At 43.4% G+C, this 19781-nt stretch overlaps 1 protein-coding gene across 4 annotated transcripts in view; it reads left to right on the top strand.

Annotated features, from left to right (window-relative positions):
- The window catches only part of KCNT1 (potassium sodium-activated channel subfamily T member 1), a 257835-nt gene that overhangs the window by 116723 nt on the left and 121331 nt on the right, over window positions 1-19781 (top strand). For 2 of the 4 annotated variants that reach the window (XM_063432890.1, XM_063432888.1), the window contains exon 2: window positions 7994-8035. The exons of the other annotated variants lie outside the window; for them this stretch is intronic. In XM_063432890.1, the coding sequence (XP_063288960.1) occupies window positions 7994-8035 (42 nt within the window). The remainder of the gene's footprint in view (window positions 1-7993; window positions 8036-19781) is intronic. 4 annotated transcript variants of the gene reach the window in all.

Raw genomic sequence — 19781 nt, 5'->3', positions numbered from 1 at the left:
GAAGGGGGCAGGAGCTGAGAGGGGGGAAAGGAGCAGTGAAAGGGTGGGGCAGGGGCTGACCAAGGGGACAGGGGCTGAGGTAGGAGCTGACTAAGGGGACAGGTGTGGACAGGGGCTGAGGTGTGGACAGGGGCTGAGGTGTGGACAGGGGCTGAGGTGTGGACAGGGGCTGAGATGGGGACAGGGGCTGAGATGGGGACAGGGGCTGAGATGGGGACAGGGGCTGAGATGGGGACAGGGGCTGAGGAGAGGGTACAGGGGCTGAGGAGAGGGTACAGGGGCTGAGGAGAGGGTACAGGAGCTGAGGAGAGGGTACAGGGGCTGAGGAGAGGGTACAGGGGCTGAGGAAAGGGTACAGGGGCTGAGGAAAGGGTACAGGGGCTGAGGAGGGGGGACAGGGGCTGAGGAAAGGGTACAGGGGCTGAGGAGGGGGGACAGGGGCTGAGGAGAGGACAGGGGCTGAGGATGGGACAGGGGCTGAGGATGGGACATGGGCTGAGGAGGGGACAGGGGCTGAGGAGGGGACAGGGGCTGAGGAGGGGACAGGGGCTGAGGAGGGGACAGGGGCTGAGGAGGGGACAGGGGCTGAGGATGGGACAGGGGCTGAGGATGGGACAGGGGCTGAGGATGGGACAGGGGCTGAGGATGGGACAGGGGCTGAGGATGGGACAGGGGCTGAGGATGGGACAGGGGCTGAGGAGGGGACAGGGGCTGAGGAGGGGACAGGGGCTGAGGAGGGGGCAGGGGCTGACTAAGGGGACAGGGGCTGAGGAGGGGAATAAAAAAAACACTAAAGTGTATTTCCCCCCTCCCTGAGTCTTACCTTAGGCCAGGGAGGGGTGGACAGCAGCCAACAGTAGCAGCAACCAGCAGCAGCCAGTGAAGTCGTCCTCTCCTGATGATGTCAGGAGGAGGGGCCGTGACTTCCTCTGCTCTTCTCCCAGACTCCCCAGCGGTCCTGTGAGAAGAGCAGTGGAAGTCACGCCCCCTCCTCCTGACATCATCAGGAGAGGCCGACTCCACTGACTGCAGACTGAAGGAAGAGTGAGGGAAGTTGAAAAATCTGACTCCTCAGCCAGAAGCAGGGGATTCAGATTTTTCATTTTTTTGCTGGATGTGGGCAGCCATGGGTTTAGGGCGGCCTGGGGGGCAATTGCCTCCCTGCCCCCCTTCCCAGCCCGCCCCTGTTAATGAGTTATTCTAACCATTTTGCAAGATAAAATACTATGTGTATATATATAGATATATAAACAGGCATAATAACAGTATAAAGTCATTCCACTTGTTATGTAGTAGTTAATTAGCTATATTGAGGTAGAGATAGGATTCGTGTATGTGCTCGTAGTTTGGGATCAAGTTTTGAGAACAGATTTATTATTATTATTATTATAATTATTATTATTATTATTTTAAATAAATGCAAATGAGAACTTGGTTCTAATCACACAAGAACAATGTCAGATGTCGGGAAACATACAGGCATGAGGAAAACAAAGTACAACCTCTTTGAATTCTATGGTTTTAAATATCAGGACATTATAACAATCAACTGTTCCTTAGCAGATCTTAAAATTGGGTAAATACAACCTCAGATGAGCAACAACACATGATATATTACACCGTGTCATGATTTATTTAATAAAAATAAAGCCAAAATGGAGAAGCTATGTGTGAAAAACTAAGTACACCCTTACTGCCTCCATAGAGGTTAAGTGACAGACAGGTGCAGCTAATCAAATGCCATTGATTAATTGATCATCAGCAAGCGTTCTATAAAAGCAGAGGGTTTTTTTTTTTATCAGTTTGCTGGTCTGGAGCATTCAGGTGTGTGTTCCAAGGAGGACAGACATCAACAATTATCTTAGAGAAGCAATTGTTGCTGTCCATCAAACTGGGAAGGATTATAAGGCAATTTCCTAACAATTTAAAGTCCATCATTCTACAGTGAGAAAGCTTCTGGCTCTCTGGATGAAGTAGCGGATGTGTGGACAGGTTAGCAGTCAATTGGTTCTAAAACAGTTTCACTACTTAGATGGGGGGACGGGTTGCTGTGGTGCTTAAAACGTTCCACTAATATGCACAGGAACAGGTTGTGGATCCAAAGAGCAAAAGAAAGTGATATAATTAGCCATCGCTTCAACTTTTTTTAGTCTTGTTTTGGATCAACAGCATGAAAAGAGATGTTTTAAATTTCTTAGTTTTGAGTCTTTTTTTTTTTAATGAAATCACTATGTAAATATATTATTTACATCCTAAATATGAGATACTGTTGTAGTTATGGTCTGTTTTTAGAATTAAGTCATCTGGCTTGTTAAAAATAAAATAAAAAAAATATTAAAAGATAAAAAATAGGTTTCTCAAAAAGAAAGAACAGGTGCTATACTACCGAATCCTAATAATCTCAAAACGACATCATATTCATGGGGGGCACACAATTGCGTCGCAGTAACAAGCTTTTTTTCCAAAAAAAATAAATGTTCTACGTTAAAGAAAATGCCTACAGAAAAAAATATTTCTAATTATCAGGCTTATTTCCTGAGTGCGCTAACATGATTATTTGAAATGGGTATCTCATTTTCTGCCATTACGCTATTCAATTTAAAATAATTTTTTTCCACCAGTATAAAAGAGCTATTAGTTTATACGTAAGGGAATTTTGCGACTGGGGAGCACTTCAGAATGCCCTAGTGATTTGTACAATAGATATCATTATGTTAAAGGAATAAAGAGTCAGAATTGGTTCTTAATCCTCGGCTCCGTATTGCCCGGCAGGTATCATAATCCAGGATCGGCAAATGTGTGATTTAAGGTGGCTGAAAAGCTATGCAGGAATAAAATGAAATAAAAGGCAAGAATAATCTTGTTTAAAAACTGTCAATGCCATAATTTGACTTTTTAATGACTTGCTCAAAGTTGAACATCAATTGACATTGTATAGAACAAGTGCCGGTGACGGGGATATTTACTAACCTGTGAAGTATTAATGATTAAGGTTGAATTTAAAGTGGACCTGTCATACCCTAAATTCTTTATGCTCTTTTGAAAGAGAATGCAATTTCATCTATACATTGTGCTAGCAGATTTGCTATCAAATGCATAGATTGGGGGAAAAAAAAACAATAAAAAAAATAGGACTTTCTTGCAATTGTTAATCAAATCTTCAACATAGACTCTGTACATGCGCTGTGGTTGCTATGGAAACTCTCTAGCTGACACTGACGTCACTTGGTTCAGACGCCGGCATGCTGCCAAGGAAGCCAACATGTGGGCGTCACACAAGTTGTGGGCTCTGTTTGGGGAAGTGTCCCCAAGCAGGACAAATCACAGAAGACTGGAGGAGGAGCAGAGGACCGAGGTGGGTGTTAAACGAACATTAACACCCACAAAACTGTGAAGATAGTGGCGCTGTAATGGAGGCTAGCATATCTTGATGTACATTGAGACATTGAGTACATGAAGTATCCTTGGGATTTAGGAGGTATTCAGTGAACACTGGGGGGATTTAAGATAAGTTTCTTTTCTTTTTTTTTTTTATTACAGGTTCACTTTAAAAATTTCAAACCAATAGCCCAACTAGAAAAAGTTACTGAGAATGTTTTTCTCTCCAATTCAACAAACTTGGCCTAAAATTTGAAATTCATTCTGAATTCACTTTGAATTTCCAACAATCCCATTTTAGTGAATTACTACTTGTGTGTGATGTGTTTATGGAAGGGGTCACTTGGATTCCTTTGGAATTATAGCTTTTAACAAACTTTGCATTTAAAAGGTCTTCAGCCAAGGTTGCAACTAATTTGAAACAAGCGTTGCGGAGACTTGAAACCAATTTACTTTTTATGAATATAATGAGATCACAGTTGGGATATCTGTAAGCCTTGACATAGTGATAGGAAGTGGTTTGTGATGAACGCATATACGGATTTTTATATATTAATTACACTGATGCATTGAGAATCCAATGGAAATTCAAAGTGAATCATACATTTAAGGTCAAAATAGACGAAGTAGGAAAATTCTCTAAGTTAACTATACTTTCACTTTGACTGCTATGGCCTTAAAGGATCACTATAGTGTCAGGAAAACAAACTTGTTTTCCTGACACTATACAACCCTTAGGTTCCCCCGACCCTTAGGGCCCCCCTCCCCAGTGGCGGATCCAGGGGAGAAAACCGACGGTCTCCCTCTCCCCTGCCAGCCCTGCAATGTGCCTGTGGATTGGAGGGGAGATCAGAGATCTCCCTACCCGTCCGCAGGCACTGTGCTGACAGCCGGCAGGGGAGGGAGAGGGGACCCGGGAGCTCTGCCTGCAGCTCCTCCGGGTCCTCATCTCGCGAGCATGGAGCATTGCCGCGGTAACCACGACAACGCTCCAAATCACGCGAGAGTGAACTCTAGCCCTGGAGCGCAGGCTAGAGTTCACTCTCCCCACTGGGACCACCAATGAATCCCCCACCGGACCACCAGGGATCGAAATATGTCCCCCCTCCTCCTCAATAAAGGTAAGAAGGAAGGGGGGACATCAATATTTATTCTAATTAAATAAATAAAAATACGTATATATATATTATTAAAAAAAAATCCTACCCTTATCACACACACACACTCTACACACATTCACTGCCCCCCATACACACACACTGCCCCCCATACTTCCCCCATACACACACACTGCCCCCATACACACATACTGCCCCCATACACACATACTGCCCCCATACACACATACTGCCCCCATACACACACATTGCCCCCCATACACACATACTGCCCCCATACACATACTGCCCCCCATACACACACTGCTCCCCATACACATACTGCTCCCCATACACACACACTGCCCCCCATACACACACACTGCCCCCCATACACACACACTGCCCCCCATACACACGCACTGCCCCCCATACACACACACTGCCCCCCATACACACACACTGCCCCCCATACACACACACTGCCCCCCATACACACACACTGCCCCCCATACACACACACTGCCCCCATACACACATACTGCTCCCCCATACACACATACTGCTCCCCCATACACACACACTCTACACACATACACTAACCCCATACACACACATTGCCCACACTGCAACTGTTACACACACATACTGTCCCACACATACACTGCATCCCTGACATACACTGCCGCCCTCACTCACACACTACAACATTCAAACACACACACTGCTCACACACTGTCCCCCTCACACACACACACACACATTGCACCACTCACACACACCACTGCTCCTATACCCTACTACAGCCCCATTTCCCATCAGACCTCAGGTAAGTTGTCAAACTGTTCTTAAACGGTTTGACTACTTACTCTGGGAGGGGGCCCCGGCACTATTGACACCATAACCACTACACTGAGCTGTAGTGGTTATTGTGTCTGTTTATTTCTTTAAATAATCTGCAAGTGCCCCTCCCGAGATCAGGCTCTGGATCCGCCACTGCCCCTCCCTTGGCGCTGAAGGGGTTAAAACCCCTTCAGTTACTTACTTTAATCCAGCGCCGGGCTCTCTCTGCGCTGGTGACCTCTCCTCCCACTCCGACGTCAGCTCCCGAGTGGGAGCTTTCCTATGGACATTCTGCACACTGAATGCGATTTTCGCATCCAGCGTCGGGGAAGCACCTCTAGCGGCTGTCAGGAAGACAGCCACTAGAGGCTGGATTAACCCTGCAATGTAAACATAGCAGTGTCTCTGAAACTGCTATGTTTACATCTGAAGGGTTAAAACCTGGGGGACATGGCACCCAGACCACTTCATTGAGCTGAAGTGGTCTGGGTGAAGGGTTAAAACCTGAGGGACCTGGCACCCAGACCACTTCATTGAGCTGAAGTGGTCTGGGTGACTATAGTGTCCCTTCAAATTTGAATTCTCACTCTAGTAAATCAGCCAGTTCATTCCCTGCCATTTTGTATTGTTTTATATTTATAATGATGCGAGCTAGGATTCATCAAGCATTTTTAAGCAAATAATTTAAGAGAAAGTAAATTATTTAAAACAAGTAGGTTATTTAAAACAACTTTGCTCCCAAACATTCTGATAATCGTATTGGTACATACAGGGCTGTGGGTTTAAATGGATTCAGCTCGATGACTTGCTTGGAGGCTGTTGTAAGATTCTGCTGATCTCTGATGCTTACTGACCTGTTTACGTGTGATTTATTTGTTATGGCTGCCACATGCATGATTTAATGTTCATAGAATGTTAGCATGTCTTGGAATTCTGTCACTTGGATATGTATCCCTTTGTCTTGCATGCTTGTAAAATGAAGCAGAATCTGAGATTGTTTATACCAGTAAAATATATATATTTTTATTATTAAAAAAAAGTAAAAAAGTTTGCATCTGGTCTGCAATATCCGGATTGACATCTATTTAAATTTGCAGTCTGGTGAAAAAGTAACATGGCTGCTCTCTGCGGCATATTGGTCATATAATTCCTATACTGGATGTCAGCGATAGGAAAGACAACGCGTGCTGTAACAGCATTAACCAAAATTAAAAGTAAAGGCACATTCAAAGAACAAGATTATTATGTTATTTTTTATGATACAAGGTGGGCTGCTGTTTTAAATGGACAATCCAGAATGTAAAACACACATTATAGTGTATTATATAGATAATGCCTTAAAACATAGGTAAGAACAAAACATGGGAATATATGTTAAAATATACTGGCTTTTGTGGCGGCTGCATTTGCTGCAAATCGCAAAGCCTTGCAGCTTCTTTAGTGAGTACTTACCAGACCAAAAAATTATTCGGCCAGTCATTCTGCTCCTTTAACTCTCTAGTTATTAATTGCTTATCCCAGAAGCAGTGCCTTATGGGCACATCAAGAGTTTATGGGAGGTGTAGTTCAATTGTAACCATACTACTTGAGAGGGCCAAAATGGACCTATAACTGAACAAACGACTTGTGCAAAGGACTAGCATGTTTGTTTTATTCGTGATTCGGAGTTGTGTCCGGGCGCCAATAAAATGAGATGATTCATGGGGAAAAAAGATGATTGATAGCTGTGAAAAACCACTAAATGTTGATTTCATTCACAGATCACGTGATAAGTGACAGACAGAAAAATGAGCAGTAAGAAATATATTTATGTATATATTTTGCAGTACACTGATTGGCCCATTTCTGTGCCCGTTTAGTTTTGTCCAAATTGTTTTCCCGATTATTTTGCATGGACAATATTAGGACAAGCCGAACCACCGCATCAGACTACACAAACAAATTTTTCCACCATGTACGTGAACTACAATTCCCAGAAAACTGTCACAATATTATCTTCAGCTGTATTTTTAGAGGAAAAGGGAAATACAGCAGTTTCGAAGGGCCAGAAAGGGTCTATGGAGAAAACCTAATTAAAAAAAAAACAAAAAAAAACTATAGAAGTTAGTATAAATGAATAACCCACCTATCATAACACACCCACCTATATATTGCACTTAACGGGATGCACAAAGCACAAAACACATTTAGCTTAATGAAACAGTTTTGGTGTATAGATCAAATTCATGCAGTGCCAATGCTCAATTCACTTTAAGAGCAGCACATGAAAAAAGTTTTAATTTGCAAGCCAATTTTAAAGCACAATGTGTTTAATTTGGACGTTTCTATATTTTGCAGAAGATAAAAACTTCTAAATTAAACATACTGAGTGCAAAAAGGGAAGTTTCAATATTAGACCTCTTTTTCAGGAAGTATTTAGAGAAGCAGAGTGAGTCACAGCCAGGGGAGGTGTGGCTAGAGCTGTATAAACAAAGTGATTTAACTCCTAAATTGCAGAGAATTGGGACTGCAGGGGCATGGACCATACACCAAAACTGTTTCATTACGCAGTTAAGTTGTTTTTGTGTTTAGGGTGTCCTTTTAAAATGTGTGGGTGTCCTTTTAAACTGTGGATTTTAGAGAACTGGGTTATGTTTTCACGTGTATTTTCTCCCCCTGTGTGCTACCCATCATAGGACACATTCAGAAGAATTCAGTATGGATCGGTCTTATTCACAGTGAGTTTTTATGACTGCATGATGTCTCCAAATGAGCAATTATGGTCTGATGATTCATGGTGAAATTGGAATTTTAGCTTTTTGAGTGGCAGTTGGTGGTGAGCGCTGCTCGGGCACTGAAACAGTTACATAATGGCAGTCAGAATAAAGACGCGTGGCTCCTTTTTGGGAACGTGGGTGGGGGCCAGGGCAAATTTCCAATTATGCAAATGAAGAATATATTTAGAATAAAACCAAGTTATTCCATATATGCAGATAACACCTTATGAGGACTTCTAGCTCACGTGCACCTTTCTGTGAGTTTTACTGCTGTGCAAATCTGTGATATTCTCTTTAAGACTAAACATTTTAAGCTCTGGAAAAAATAAGGAGCAGTAAATATGGATCAGAAATGGGGACACACATCAGGGATGAGAATTATTATTTTTTGCTTTGTGTAGAAGCCTGACTTGTCCTCTTCGATTACTAGTAAAAGGAAGATGGACAGACAGACAACCACGATTCTATGCACTCATTGTGATCATTGTACATATTAAACTTTCCGCATAGATTTATTACAGTTTATGTGTGCATTCTCTGCCAGAAAGCCGGGCTCTGTTTAAGAAATGCCAGAGACAAATTAAATTATGACGAGCCCTGAACTGAAATCTGAAGAGGTCATGTTGTCCATGAATTACAATACACTTTAATAGGGAGATATTAAGACACTGTTAAGTATCCCTTTTTACTAGATGACATCCTGCATTCTTTTCAGCATCGATTACACAAGTTGCAGGTAACATTGCGGAGGGATTTTGGCCAATGCTGATTCGATGAGGTCATATAGTTCCTACGGATTTGTGTTGTCCGGTTGTTACAAGTAACACTGTAAACTGCACAGTGCCTCCTGGGCTCTGTTGGGTGTGGATCTGGGGACTGAGCAGTAAACTGAACTCATTGTCATCGAGATAACTTGTGCTTCGTGATGTGACGTAATGCTTTAAAGTGTGAGAGTGTTTGTACTTCTGTCCATACTTCATGTTTGAGGGGCAATGCTGTATTCGTTGTGTCAGAAGGGCCACGCTGTATCCTCGGCATCAGAGGGTCCACGTTGTATCCTTCATAACAGAGGCCATGCTGTATATCCTCCATGTCAAAGAGACCACGCTGTATCCACCGTGGCAGAGAGGTCACACTGTACATCTTCTGTGTCCGAGAAGCCACGCTGTACAACCTCCATGTCAAAGAGACCACGCTGTATCCACCGTGTCAGAGAGGCCACGCTGTATCCACCATGTCAGAGAGGCCACGCTGTATCCACCATGTCAGAGAGGCCACGCTGTATCCACCATGTCAGAGAGGCCACGCTGTATCCACCATGTCAGAGAGGCCACGCTGTATCCACCATGTCAGAGAGGCCACGCTGTATCCACCATGTCAGAGAGGCCACGCTGTATCCACCATGTCAGAGAGGCCACGCTGTATCCACCATGTCAGAGAGGCCACGCTGTATCCACCATGTCAGAGAGGCCACGCTGTATCCTCCATGTCAGAGAGGCCACGCTGCACATCCTCGGGCTTAGTCGCCCATGTCAGCAGACTATCACTGTTTTTATTTAAATCACTTGGCTCTGTATGCCCCTATTCATAGTATTCAGTTTTATGTTCTGTGGGAGGAATCTTTTAATGCTTTTCCCTCAGACTCCGAACAGCGAACACTGAAAATTGCTGCAGCCTATATTTACAGCTTACTGATTCACCGTGTGTGGGAAGCCGACCCAGCACAGGCAACCTCCAGAGGCAATTAGTATGTACGATGCCTGACGACCCTCGCCTGTGCCACAACAGTATGTGACAGGAGCTGAGCAAACCCAAATTGCTCCTCAGAATAATGTCTAAGTACAGTACTCAGAGTAAGAATAGATCCACAGCGCTGGGAAGGATGTGCATTCGAATAAATCGTCTCGCTCCCAGCTACACGTGTAATTATTTCAGTGTGAGTGGATGAACAATGCAATAAAAGCACAAAAAACAATCTGCTTGTGCAAACTGATGTGTTTTCGCAAGCGTGCCCCTAGTCACTGGGGAGCAATAAAAAGGTTTCCTTCCTCCCTTTCATCCTTACTTTACTTCATATCCATCCCTTCTCCCTTCACCTCTTCAAAATCACTTGAATGCAACGTTTGGTTGTGGGATCTTAAAATTACTTTACTAGGTAATGTCTCGCACAGACTTGAGCACATTGATAAATCAATAGAAATCACAATTTATTTCTTTGGAAGCAGTTCAGTGTTCTGCATGGAGTTGGTAGAGGAGTTTGAAAATGGGCAGGGTAAGTAGATTTGAGAAGTTGAAGACACACCCCCGAGGAACTGAAAATTGCACCTGCAACTATTCCCCACCCATTCTGTATAGAGCATTAGCCTTCATCTTGCTTTAAACCTGACACTGTATATGTAGTTTTGTGACAAAGCCCCAATTCACAGGTCAACGGACTTAACTACATTAAAATAAATAAAACCAAAATAATTAATCATAAAGAGGGAACACATGGAGGTATGCTGCCGCAGCATAACAGGGCTGCAAATTATATGGGGAAATAGCCTTTTTTGGATGATGACAGGCGAGTCTACATTTTATGGCCATTTCACGCCAAATGTAACGAAAAAGGAAAACAAGACATTTTAAATTGTACATTGGGGTTAGGATGGTGTTGGGGTAACTGTTGGGGGAGGTTTGTTTTGTTTATACATTGGGTTTGAATACTGCAGTCCATGTAGATGACTGAGAATGATGAGAGTTTAGTCATTTTAGGTCTACTTAGCCTGAAGAAGTGGTTTTATCAGAATATTCAAGGATATAATCTTTCAATGTAGGGTAATAACTGCTTGATTCAAGGATAAATCTGACTGCCATTCTGGGGTCAAGAAGGAATTTTTTGTCCTAGCTTGTTGCAAAATTGTGCTTCAAACTGGGTTTTTTTTTTTTTTTTTGCCTTTTGGATCAACAGCAAAAAACAGGTGTGAGGAAGGCTGAACTTGATGGACGCAAGTCTCTTTTCAGCTATCTAACTATGTAACTATGTACTTAATTGGTCACAGTGAGCACACGTGGTAGAGCTGATATGAAGACTTAGATTCTTTTTAATTACAGGAAACATTATTTTACTTATGTTCTGCCAATTGAAAGCCTTTTTTCCCTGTTCTTTCTTATTACAATCAATTACCATCACGCTGTCCTAATTGGGCAGGATTAGAAGGTCAACACGCTGGCACTCGTAACCAAAGACGAAGAAGCACCAGGTGCTTTCAATCACAACCACGTCTGTTTAAACGTTCTGCGCTCCCTGCTTCGTAAAATAAATCTCAGAATTTAGTCCTGGAATCAAACCACAATCTGCTGGAGAAATGCTCCCAGATCCTTGGATGAGATATCGGTAGGTGATGTCAAACCCAAAATGTGCTTTTATTCAGAGTACTTAGTGTGCCGTGTGTGTCAGTGTATCACAGAGCTCCACAGCTATAATACTCACAGTAATCGATAATGTGTGTATTGTTATTTATATAGCGCCAATATCTTCTGCAGCACATTCTGCAATTATAGAACCGGAATAACTGACAACACGTAGTCAGTGTAGGTGAAGAAGACCTTGCTCAAACGCGTTTACAATCTATGAATGTATCACAGAGCTCCACCTAAATAAAATGCTCAGAAATGTGCAGTGTGTATGAGCATATCACAGAGCTCCACGTCAATAAAATGCTCCGTAATGTGCAGTGTGTACGAGTGTATCACAGAGCTCTGCAGCAATAAATGCTCCGTAATGTGCAGTGTGTACGAGTGTATCACAAAGCTCCAGCTCAATAAAATGCTCTGTAATGTGCAGTGTGTACGAGTGTATCACAGAGCTCTGCAGCAATAAATGCTCCGTAATGTGCAGTGTGTACGAGTGTATCACAAAGCTCCAGCTCAATAAAATGCTCTGTAATGTGCAGTGTGTACGAGTGTATCACAGAGCTCTGCAGCAATAAATGCTCCGTAATGTGCAGTGTGTACGAGTGTATCACAGAGCTCTGCAGCAATAAATGCTCCGTAATGTGCAGTTTGTATGAGTGTATCACAGAGCTCTGCAGCAATAAAATGCTCCGTAATGTGCAGTGTGTACGAGTGTATCACAGAGCTCTGCAGCAATAAATGCTCCGTAAAGTGCAGTGTGTACGAGTGTATCACAGAGCTCTGCAGCAATAAATGCTCCGTAATGTGCAGTGTGTACGAGTGTATCACAGAGCTCTGCAGCAATAAAATGCTCTGTAATGTGCAGTGTGTACGAGTGTATCACAGAGCTCTGCAGCAATAAATGCTCCGTAATGTGCAGTTTGTACGAGTGTATCACAGAGCTCTGCAGCAATAAATGCTCCGTAATGTGCAGTTTGTACGAGTGTATCACAGAGCTCTGCAGCAATAAATGCTCCGTAATGTGCAGTTTGTACGAGTGTATCACAGAGCTCTGCAGCAATAAATGCTCCGTAATGTGCAGTGTGTACGAGTGTATCACAGAGCTCTGCAGCAATAAATGCTCCGTAATGTGCAGTGTGTACGAGTGTATCACAGAGCTCTGCAGCAATAAAATGCTCTGTAATGTGCAGTGTGTACGAGTGTATCACAGAGCTCTGCAGCAATAAATGCTCCGTAATGTGCAGTTTGTACGAGTGTATCACAGAGCTCTGCAGCAATAAATGCTCCGTAATGTGCAGTTTGTACGAGTGTATCACAGAGCTCTGCAGCAATAAATGCTCCGTAATGTGCAGTTTGTACGAGTGTATCACAGAGCTCTGCAGCAATAAATGCTCCGTAATGTGCAGTTTGTATGAGTGTATCACAGAGCCCTGCAGCAATAAAATGCTCCGTAATGTGCAGTGTGTACGAGTGTATCACAGAGCTCTGCAGCAATAAATGCTCCGTAATGTGCAGTGTGTACGAGTGTATCACAGAGCTCTGCAGCAATAAATGCTCCGTAATGTGCAGTGTGTACGAGTGTATCACAGAGCTCTGCAGCAATAAATGCTCCGTAATGTGCAGTGTGTACGAGTGTATCACAGAGCTCTGCAGCAATAAATGCTCCGTAATGTGCAGTGTGTACGAGTGTATCACAGAGCTCTGCAGCAATAAATGCTCTGTAATGTGCAGTGTGTACGAGTGTATCACAGAGCTCTGCAGCAATAAATGCTCCGTAATGTGCAGTGTGTACGAGTGTATCAGAGCTCTGCAGCAATAAATGCTCCGTAATGTGCAGTGTGTACGAGTGTATCACAGAGCTCTGCAGCAATAAATGCTCCGTAATGTGCAGTGTGTACGAGTGTATCACAGAGCTCTGCAGCAATAAAATGCTCCGTAATGTGCAGTGTGTACGAGTGTATCACAGAGCTCTGCAGCAATAAAATGCTCTGTAATGTGCAGTGTGTACGAGTGTATCACAGAGCTCTGCAGCAATAAATGCTCCGTAATGTGCAGTTTGTATGAGTGTATCACAGAGCTCTGCAGCAATAAATGCTCCGTAATGTGCAGTGTGTACGAGTGTATCACAGAGCTCTGCAGCAATAAAATGCTCTGTAATGTGCAGTGTGTACGAGTGTATCACAGAGCTCTGCAGCAATAAATGCTCCGTAATGTGCAGTGTGTACGAGTGTATCACAGAGCTCTGCAGCAATAAATGCTCCGTAATGTGCAGTGTGTACGAGTGTATCACAGAGCTCTGCAGTAATAAATGCTCCGTAATGTGCAGTGTGTACGAGTGTATCACAGAGCTCTGCAGCAATAAATGCTCCGTAATGTGCAGTGTGTACGAGTGTATCACAGAGCTCTGCAGCAATAAAATGCTCTGTAATGTGCAGTGTGTACGAGTGTATCACAGAGCTCTGCAGCAATAAATGCTCCGTAATGTGCAGTGTGTACGAGTGTATCACAGAGCTCTGCAGCAATAAATGCTCCGTAATGTGCAGTGTGTACGAGTGTATCACAGAGCTCTGCAGCAATAAAATGCTCCATAATGTGCAGTTTGTATGAGTGTATCACAGAGCTCTGCAGCAATAAATGCTCTGTAATGTGCAGTGTGTACGAGTGTATCACAGAGCTCTGCAGCAATAAAATGCTCCGTAATGTGCAGTGTGTACGAGTGTATCACAGAGCTCTGCAGCAATAAAATGCTCTGTAATGTGCAGTGTGTACGAGTGTATCACAGAGCTCTGCAGCAATAAATGCTCCGTAATGTGCAGTGTGTACGAGTGTATCACAGAGCTCTGCAGCAATAAATGCTCCGTAATGTGCAGTGTGTACGAGTGTATCACAGAGCTCTGCAGCAATAAAATGCTCCGTAATGTGCAGTGTGTACGAGTGTATCACAGAGCTCTGCAGCAATAAAATGCTCTGTAATGTGCAGTGTGTACGAGTGTATCACAGAGCTCTGCAGCAATAAATGCTCCGTAATGTGCAGTTTGTATGAGTGTATCACAGAGCTCTGCAGCAATAAATGCTCCGTAATGTGCAGTGTGTACGAGTGTATCACAGAGCTCTGCAGCAATAAAATGCTCTGTAATGTGCAGTGTGTACGAGTGTATCACAGAGCTCTGCAGCAATAAATGCTCCGTAATGTGCAGTGTGTACGAGTGTATCACAGAGCTCTGCAGCAATAAATGCTCCGTAATGTGCAGTGTGTACGAGTGTATCACAGAGCTCTGCAGTAATAAATGCTCCGTAATGTGCAGTGTGTACGAGTGTATCACAGAGCTCTGCAGCAATAAATGCTCCGTAATGTGCAGTGTGTACGAGTGTATCACAGAGCTCTGCAGCAATAAATGCTCCGTAATGTGCAGTTTGTATGAGTGTATCACAGAGCTCTGCAGCAATAAATGCTCCGTAATGTGCAGTTTGTATGAGTGTATCACAGAGCTCTGCAGCAATAAATGCTCCGTAATGTGCAGTGTGTACGAGTGTATCACAGAGCTCTGCAGCAATAAATGCTCCGTAATGTGCAGTGTGTACGAGTGTATCACAGAGCTCTGCAGCAATAAATGCTCTGTAATGTGCAGTGTGTACGAGTGTATCACAGAGCTCTGCAGCAATAAAATGCTCCGTAATGTGCAGTGTGTACGAGTGTATCACAGAGCTCCACGTTAATAAAATGCTCCGTAATGTGCAGTGTGTACGAGTGTATCACAGAGCTCTGCAGCAATAAATGCTCCGTAATGTGCAGTGTGTACGAGTGTATCACAGAGCTCTGCAGCAATAAAATGCTCCATAATGTGCAGTGTGTACGAGTGTATCACAGAGCTCTGCAGCAATAAAATGCTCCGTAATGTGCAGTGTGTACGAGTGTATCACAGAGCTCCACGTTAATAAAATGCTCCGTAATGTGCAGTGTGTACGAGTGTATCACAGAGCTCCACGTTAATAAAATGCTCCGTAATGTGCAGTGTGTACGAGTGTATCACAGAGCTCTGCAGCAATAAATGCTCCGTAATGTGCAGTGTGTACGAGTGTATCACAGAGCTCTGCAGCAATAAAATGCTCCGTAATGTGCAGTGTGTACGAGTGTATCACAGAGCTCTGCAGCAATAAAATGCTCCGTAATGTGCAGTGTGTACGAGTGTATCACAGAGCTCCACGTTAATAAAATGCTCCGTAATGTGCAGTGTGTACGAGTGTATCACAGAGCTCCACGTTAATAAAATGCTCTGTAATGTGCAGTGTGTACGAGTGTATCACAGAGCTCCACGTTAATAAAATGCTCCGTAATGTGCAGTGTGTACGAGTGTATCACAGAGCTCCACGTTAATAAAATGCTCCGTAATGTGCAGTGTGTACGAGTGTATCACAGAGCTCTGCAGCAATAAAATGCTCCGTAATGTGCAGTGTGTACGAGTGTATCACAGAGCTCTGCAGCAATAAAATGCTCCGTAATGTGCAGTGTGTACGAGTGTATCACAGAGCTCCACGTTAATAAAATGCTCCGTAATGTGCAGTGTGTACGAGTGTATCACAGAGCTCTGCAGCAATAAATGCTCCGTAATGTGCAGTGTGTACGAGTGTATCACAGAGCTCTGCAGCAATAAATGCTCCGTAATGTGCAGTGTGTACGAGTGTATCACAGAGCTCTGCAGCAATAAAATGCTCCGTAATGTGCAGTGTGTACGAGTGTATCACAGAGCTCCACGTTAATAAAATGCTCCGTAATGTGCAGTGTGTACGAGTGTATCACAGAGCTCTGCAGTAATAAAATGTGCAGTGTGCAGGGCCAGACTGGGAAAAAAATTCTGCCCAGCATTTTTGAATCACTATGAAGGGGGCGGGGCAGAGAGGTGTGTTTTTTGTCATCAAAAGCACGCCCCCTCTCCAAGTGAGCATGTATGTACGTAGTGGGCATTGAATAGCATTCCCTTCATCCCCCATAAAACCACAACTTACCCCTTCAAATAACGACAGACAACTTCTTGGAGAAAACAGGCCACAGCATTTATTAACACAACCAAATACTGTATAACTCCTTTTAACATATAACGAAATAATAATTATCATAAATTAACATAAACAATTTGCATATAGTCATACAGTAACCAAAGAAACCGTCCTTGCCAATCTAACTTCCCCAAGGCTCTCACCTTCCCCCCCCTCGGCATAATAAAAACATCTTCCTTTTCAGGGCTCCCCACCCACTCGGTGGGGCCCAACCATAATGCTCCCCACTGGTCGACTTACAACCCAGTGGGGACACGTCCAACCTGGTACCTCCTCCAGGTTCACCATAAGAGACAGGGGGAGGATGAGACCCGGCCATTATCCCCCTTTTTCATCTAATCTACCAAACCATCCCTTATTTGGCAAGGACACACCCCCGCCTCGCTGTGACAACCCCCCGGGCCCAAAACAGCAAAGGGAGGGTGGGCGGGAAACTTGTTGCTGGCCCGGCTCCTAAGTGGCACTGAGGTCAGTCTAATCTGTCACCACCCACTTCCTCACATCTCACACTCCCACATGTAGCATATAGCCAATCATGCTTTATCCATCCCACACTCATACATGTGCCCCTGTCCGCTAAGCTGCGCACTCTCCCTGGGGCCTTGTTGGTTCAATATTCTTCCAGGGCAGACCATGCGCAGAGCTCTGCTGAAGAGCTCTAGCATGAGAAAAAGGCCCGGTATTTGTTCTGCACAGCGCAAGCAAATTTAATAACATGCTTGCTCTGTGTTTCCTTGCAACTTGTCTCTGGTGTCTCTATAAATGGGATACCAGGAGACAAAAGGGCCAGGAAAGATTATTGTGCATGTGTTTGGAGCCTGCTTGTGGTATTGCGTGTGTGTAGAGTGAGCCGATTGTGGTGTGGTATTGTGTAATAAGGTCGGTTTTAATCGTGTTGTGTTTGTGGTGTAGTGTAATGCATGTGTGGCTAGGGGCTGTAGAGAAGATGCAGTATGTGTGTAAAGGGTGCAGTGTTTGTGTGAGGGGTGCTGTAGTGTGTGTGTGTGTGTGTGTGTATGTGTGTATATAAATATATATATAATATATATGTGTGTGTGTGTGTGTGTGTTTGGAAGTATTGTGTGTTTGGGGGGTTGTGTGAGTGAAGGGTGCAGTGGGTGAGTGTGTGAGAAGTCCAGTGTGTGTGTGAGGGGTGCAGTGTGTTTGTGTGTGAGGGGTAAAGTGTGTGTGTGTGTGTTTGTGTGTGAGGGGTGCAGTGTGTGTGTGAGGGGTAAAGTGTGTGTGTGTGTGAGAGGGAGCTGTGTTGTGTATGAGGGTGATGAGTGTGAGAGTGCTGTGTGTGAGTGTTGTGTGAAGGTGATGTGTGTGAGGGTGATGTGTGTAAGACTGATGTGTGTGAGGCATTATGTCCTCCCTTCTTACCCCGGGGGGGTAGGGTGCAGGTGCTGCTCTTTCTGGTGGTGTGAGTGGTGAGTGAACTCTAGCCTGTGGATCTCACGAGAGGAACCCGGCAGAGCTGCAAGGTTCCTTCTCTCCCTCCCACCCCAGCCACATGTCTGTGCAAGTGGGCTGGTGAGGGAGATCTTTGATCTACCCACCGACCCATCATGGAATACTGCAGGTCCGGCGCTCGGATAGTTCCTCTTTATTCACAGGGGTACGGGTACAATTGTCCGATAACTTTATTAGATTTTTGTTCTAGACCAGTTGACGCAGAAGTTGGTACTTCTCTGACAGTGACCATTACTAGTTCCATAACGTCTGGCTAATTAGACATGCTACAAATGTAACTTCTATCCTTTCAGTTACAAAACCTTGTAGCAAACTGAGATTCACACGTTGCAGTACATAATTTAATTATCCAACTATCATTGATTTTCAGTGAGATATTATTGGACATTTACACACTTATTTTTCCTTTTATTATTATTTTTTCTATATGATTATTACTTGGACAGTTTTTATATATATATATATATATATATATATTTTATTTTTTTATACTCTCTCTATTTGTTTGGAGAATTGATTTGTCCTATTATAGGCAGTAGATATACTAAATCTGCTGCCTAATATTACGTAAAATCACTACAATTGAGACCTAGCACTTTTACCAACACAATTTTTATATATACCTTATTAAAAGTTACGTTTTATTTGGGTGACTCATTGCACAGAAGGGTTTATCACCTAAACGGTTTACCCTTCTGTCTTTTCTTTTCTTTATTACAGTTTATTTTAATAAGAATGTGTACCTGTGTGTCTAAAGGAGAACTTGTGATGAGGGAGCAGAATTTGGGAGTGTGTGACATTGCATGTGTGTGTCTATGTCGTAACAGAAATGCTACATCTTTCTCTAGAAATTTGGGGGCTAGATTGAGAACAAAGTTATAATTCTTGAAACCAAAGAATTTGGTCACTTTCCTCTGTCTTTGGCATCGTTAAAATTAGCAGTAATGTTCAATGTGCTTTTTGTATGTAAAATACATCATTTCGTATTTCATAAATTGAAATATTAGTACATGCAAAATTTTCACCATACAGTTTTTAAATAAATCGAATTCTCTTTTTGGTAGGATGTACTATGCAAACAAATAAAACATTTTCTATACATTAAACGGCTTACGCCACTTTCTTAATGGAGGTAGCGTAAAAGCTTCTACTATTTTACAGCCTTACAAATGTGCTTAATATCAATTATTCAGTTCAACACATTGCAGGCGAAGCTGTGCCTTTGATCGGATCGTTATGACAGCTTTAGTAATGGCTAACAATGCATAATTGATGTGCGGTGACGGCTGGGGGCTTCTGTCTGTTAACGCAGCGGTGATTTCGCGCTTCCCGGACTAACATGGCTACTTCCTACGGTGACAGATACGGAGAGAAAGCGTTAATACATTACACCAAGTCTCCAGGTTTCCAGATTTATGTCTGCGAACACATTTGTTAAAAAGGGGCATTCCGAGCACCATAACCACTACATACAGCTGTAGTAACTATGGTGTCAGGAGTGTACTGGCGCCAACCAAACGTGATCTGCCAAACCGCCATAGTTTGAAGTTTGCATACCAGATTTATATCCACCACATTTCTTGTTTTAGTAAATATACCTTACAATCACTAAATCAGGAATTGTAAAAAATGGACACGATGGGGATTCAAATTTTATAACCAAATATTTGAGCAGGAGATGGGTAACTTTTTCGGTTTAGCTATTGTGGCCTACAGTTTGAAATGCTGTTGTTTATTTACAGTTTACTGAATAAAGCACATTTATTTCCCACTGAGCTCAGTT

Source organism: Pelobates fuscus, chromosome 9 (assembly GCF_036172605.1).
Source record: "Pelobates fuscus isolate aPelFus1 chromosome 9, aPelFus1.pri, whole genome shotgun sequence".
In the NCBI taxonomy this organism is placed as follows: domain Eukaryota; kingdom Metazoa; phylum Chordata; class Amphibia; order Anura; family Pelobatidae; genus Pelobates; species Pelobates fuscus.
The sequence above is the reverse complement of the archived record's forward strand: the minus strand, read 5'-3'. Positions and strand labels throughout refer to the sequence as shown.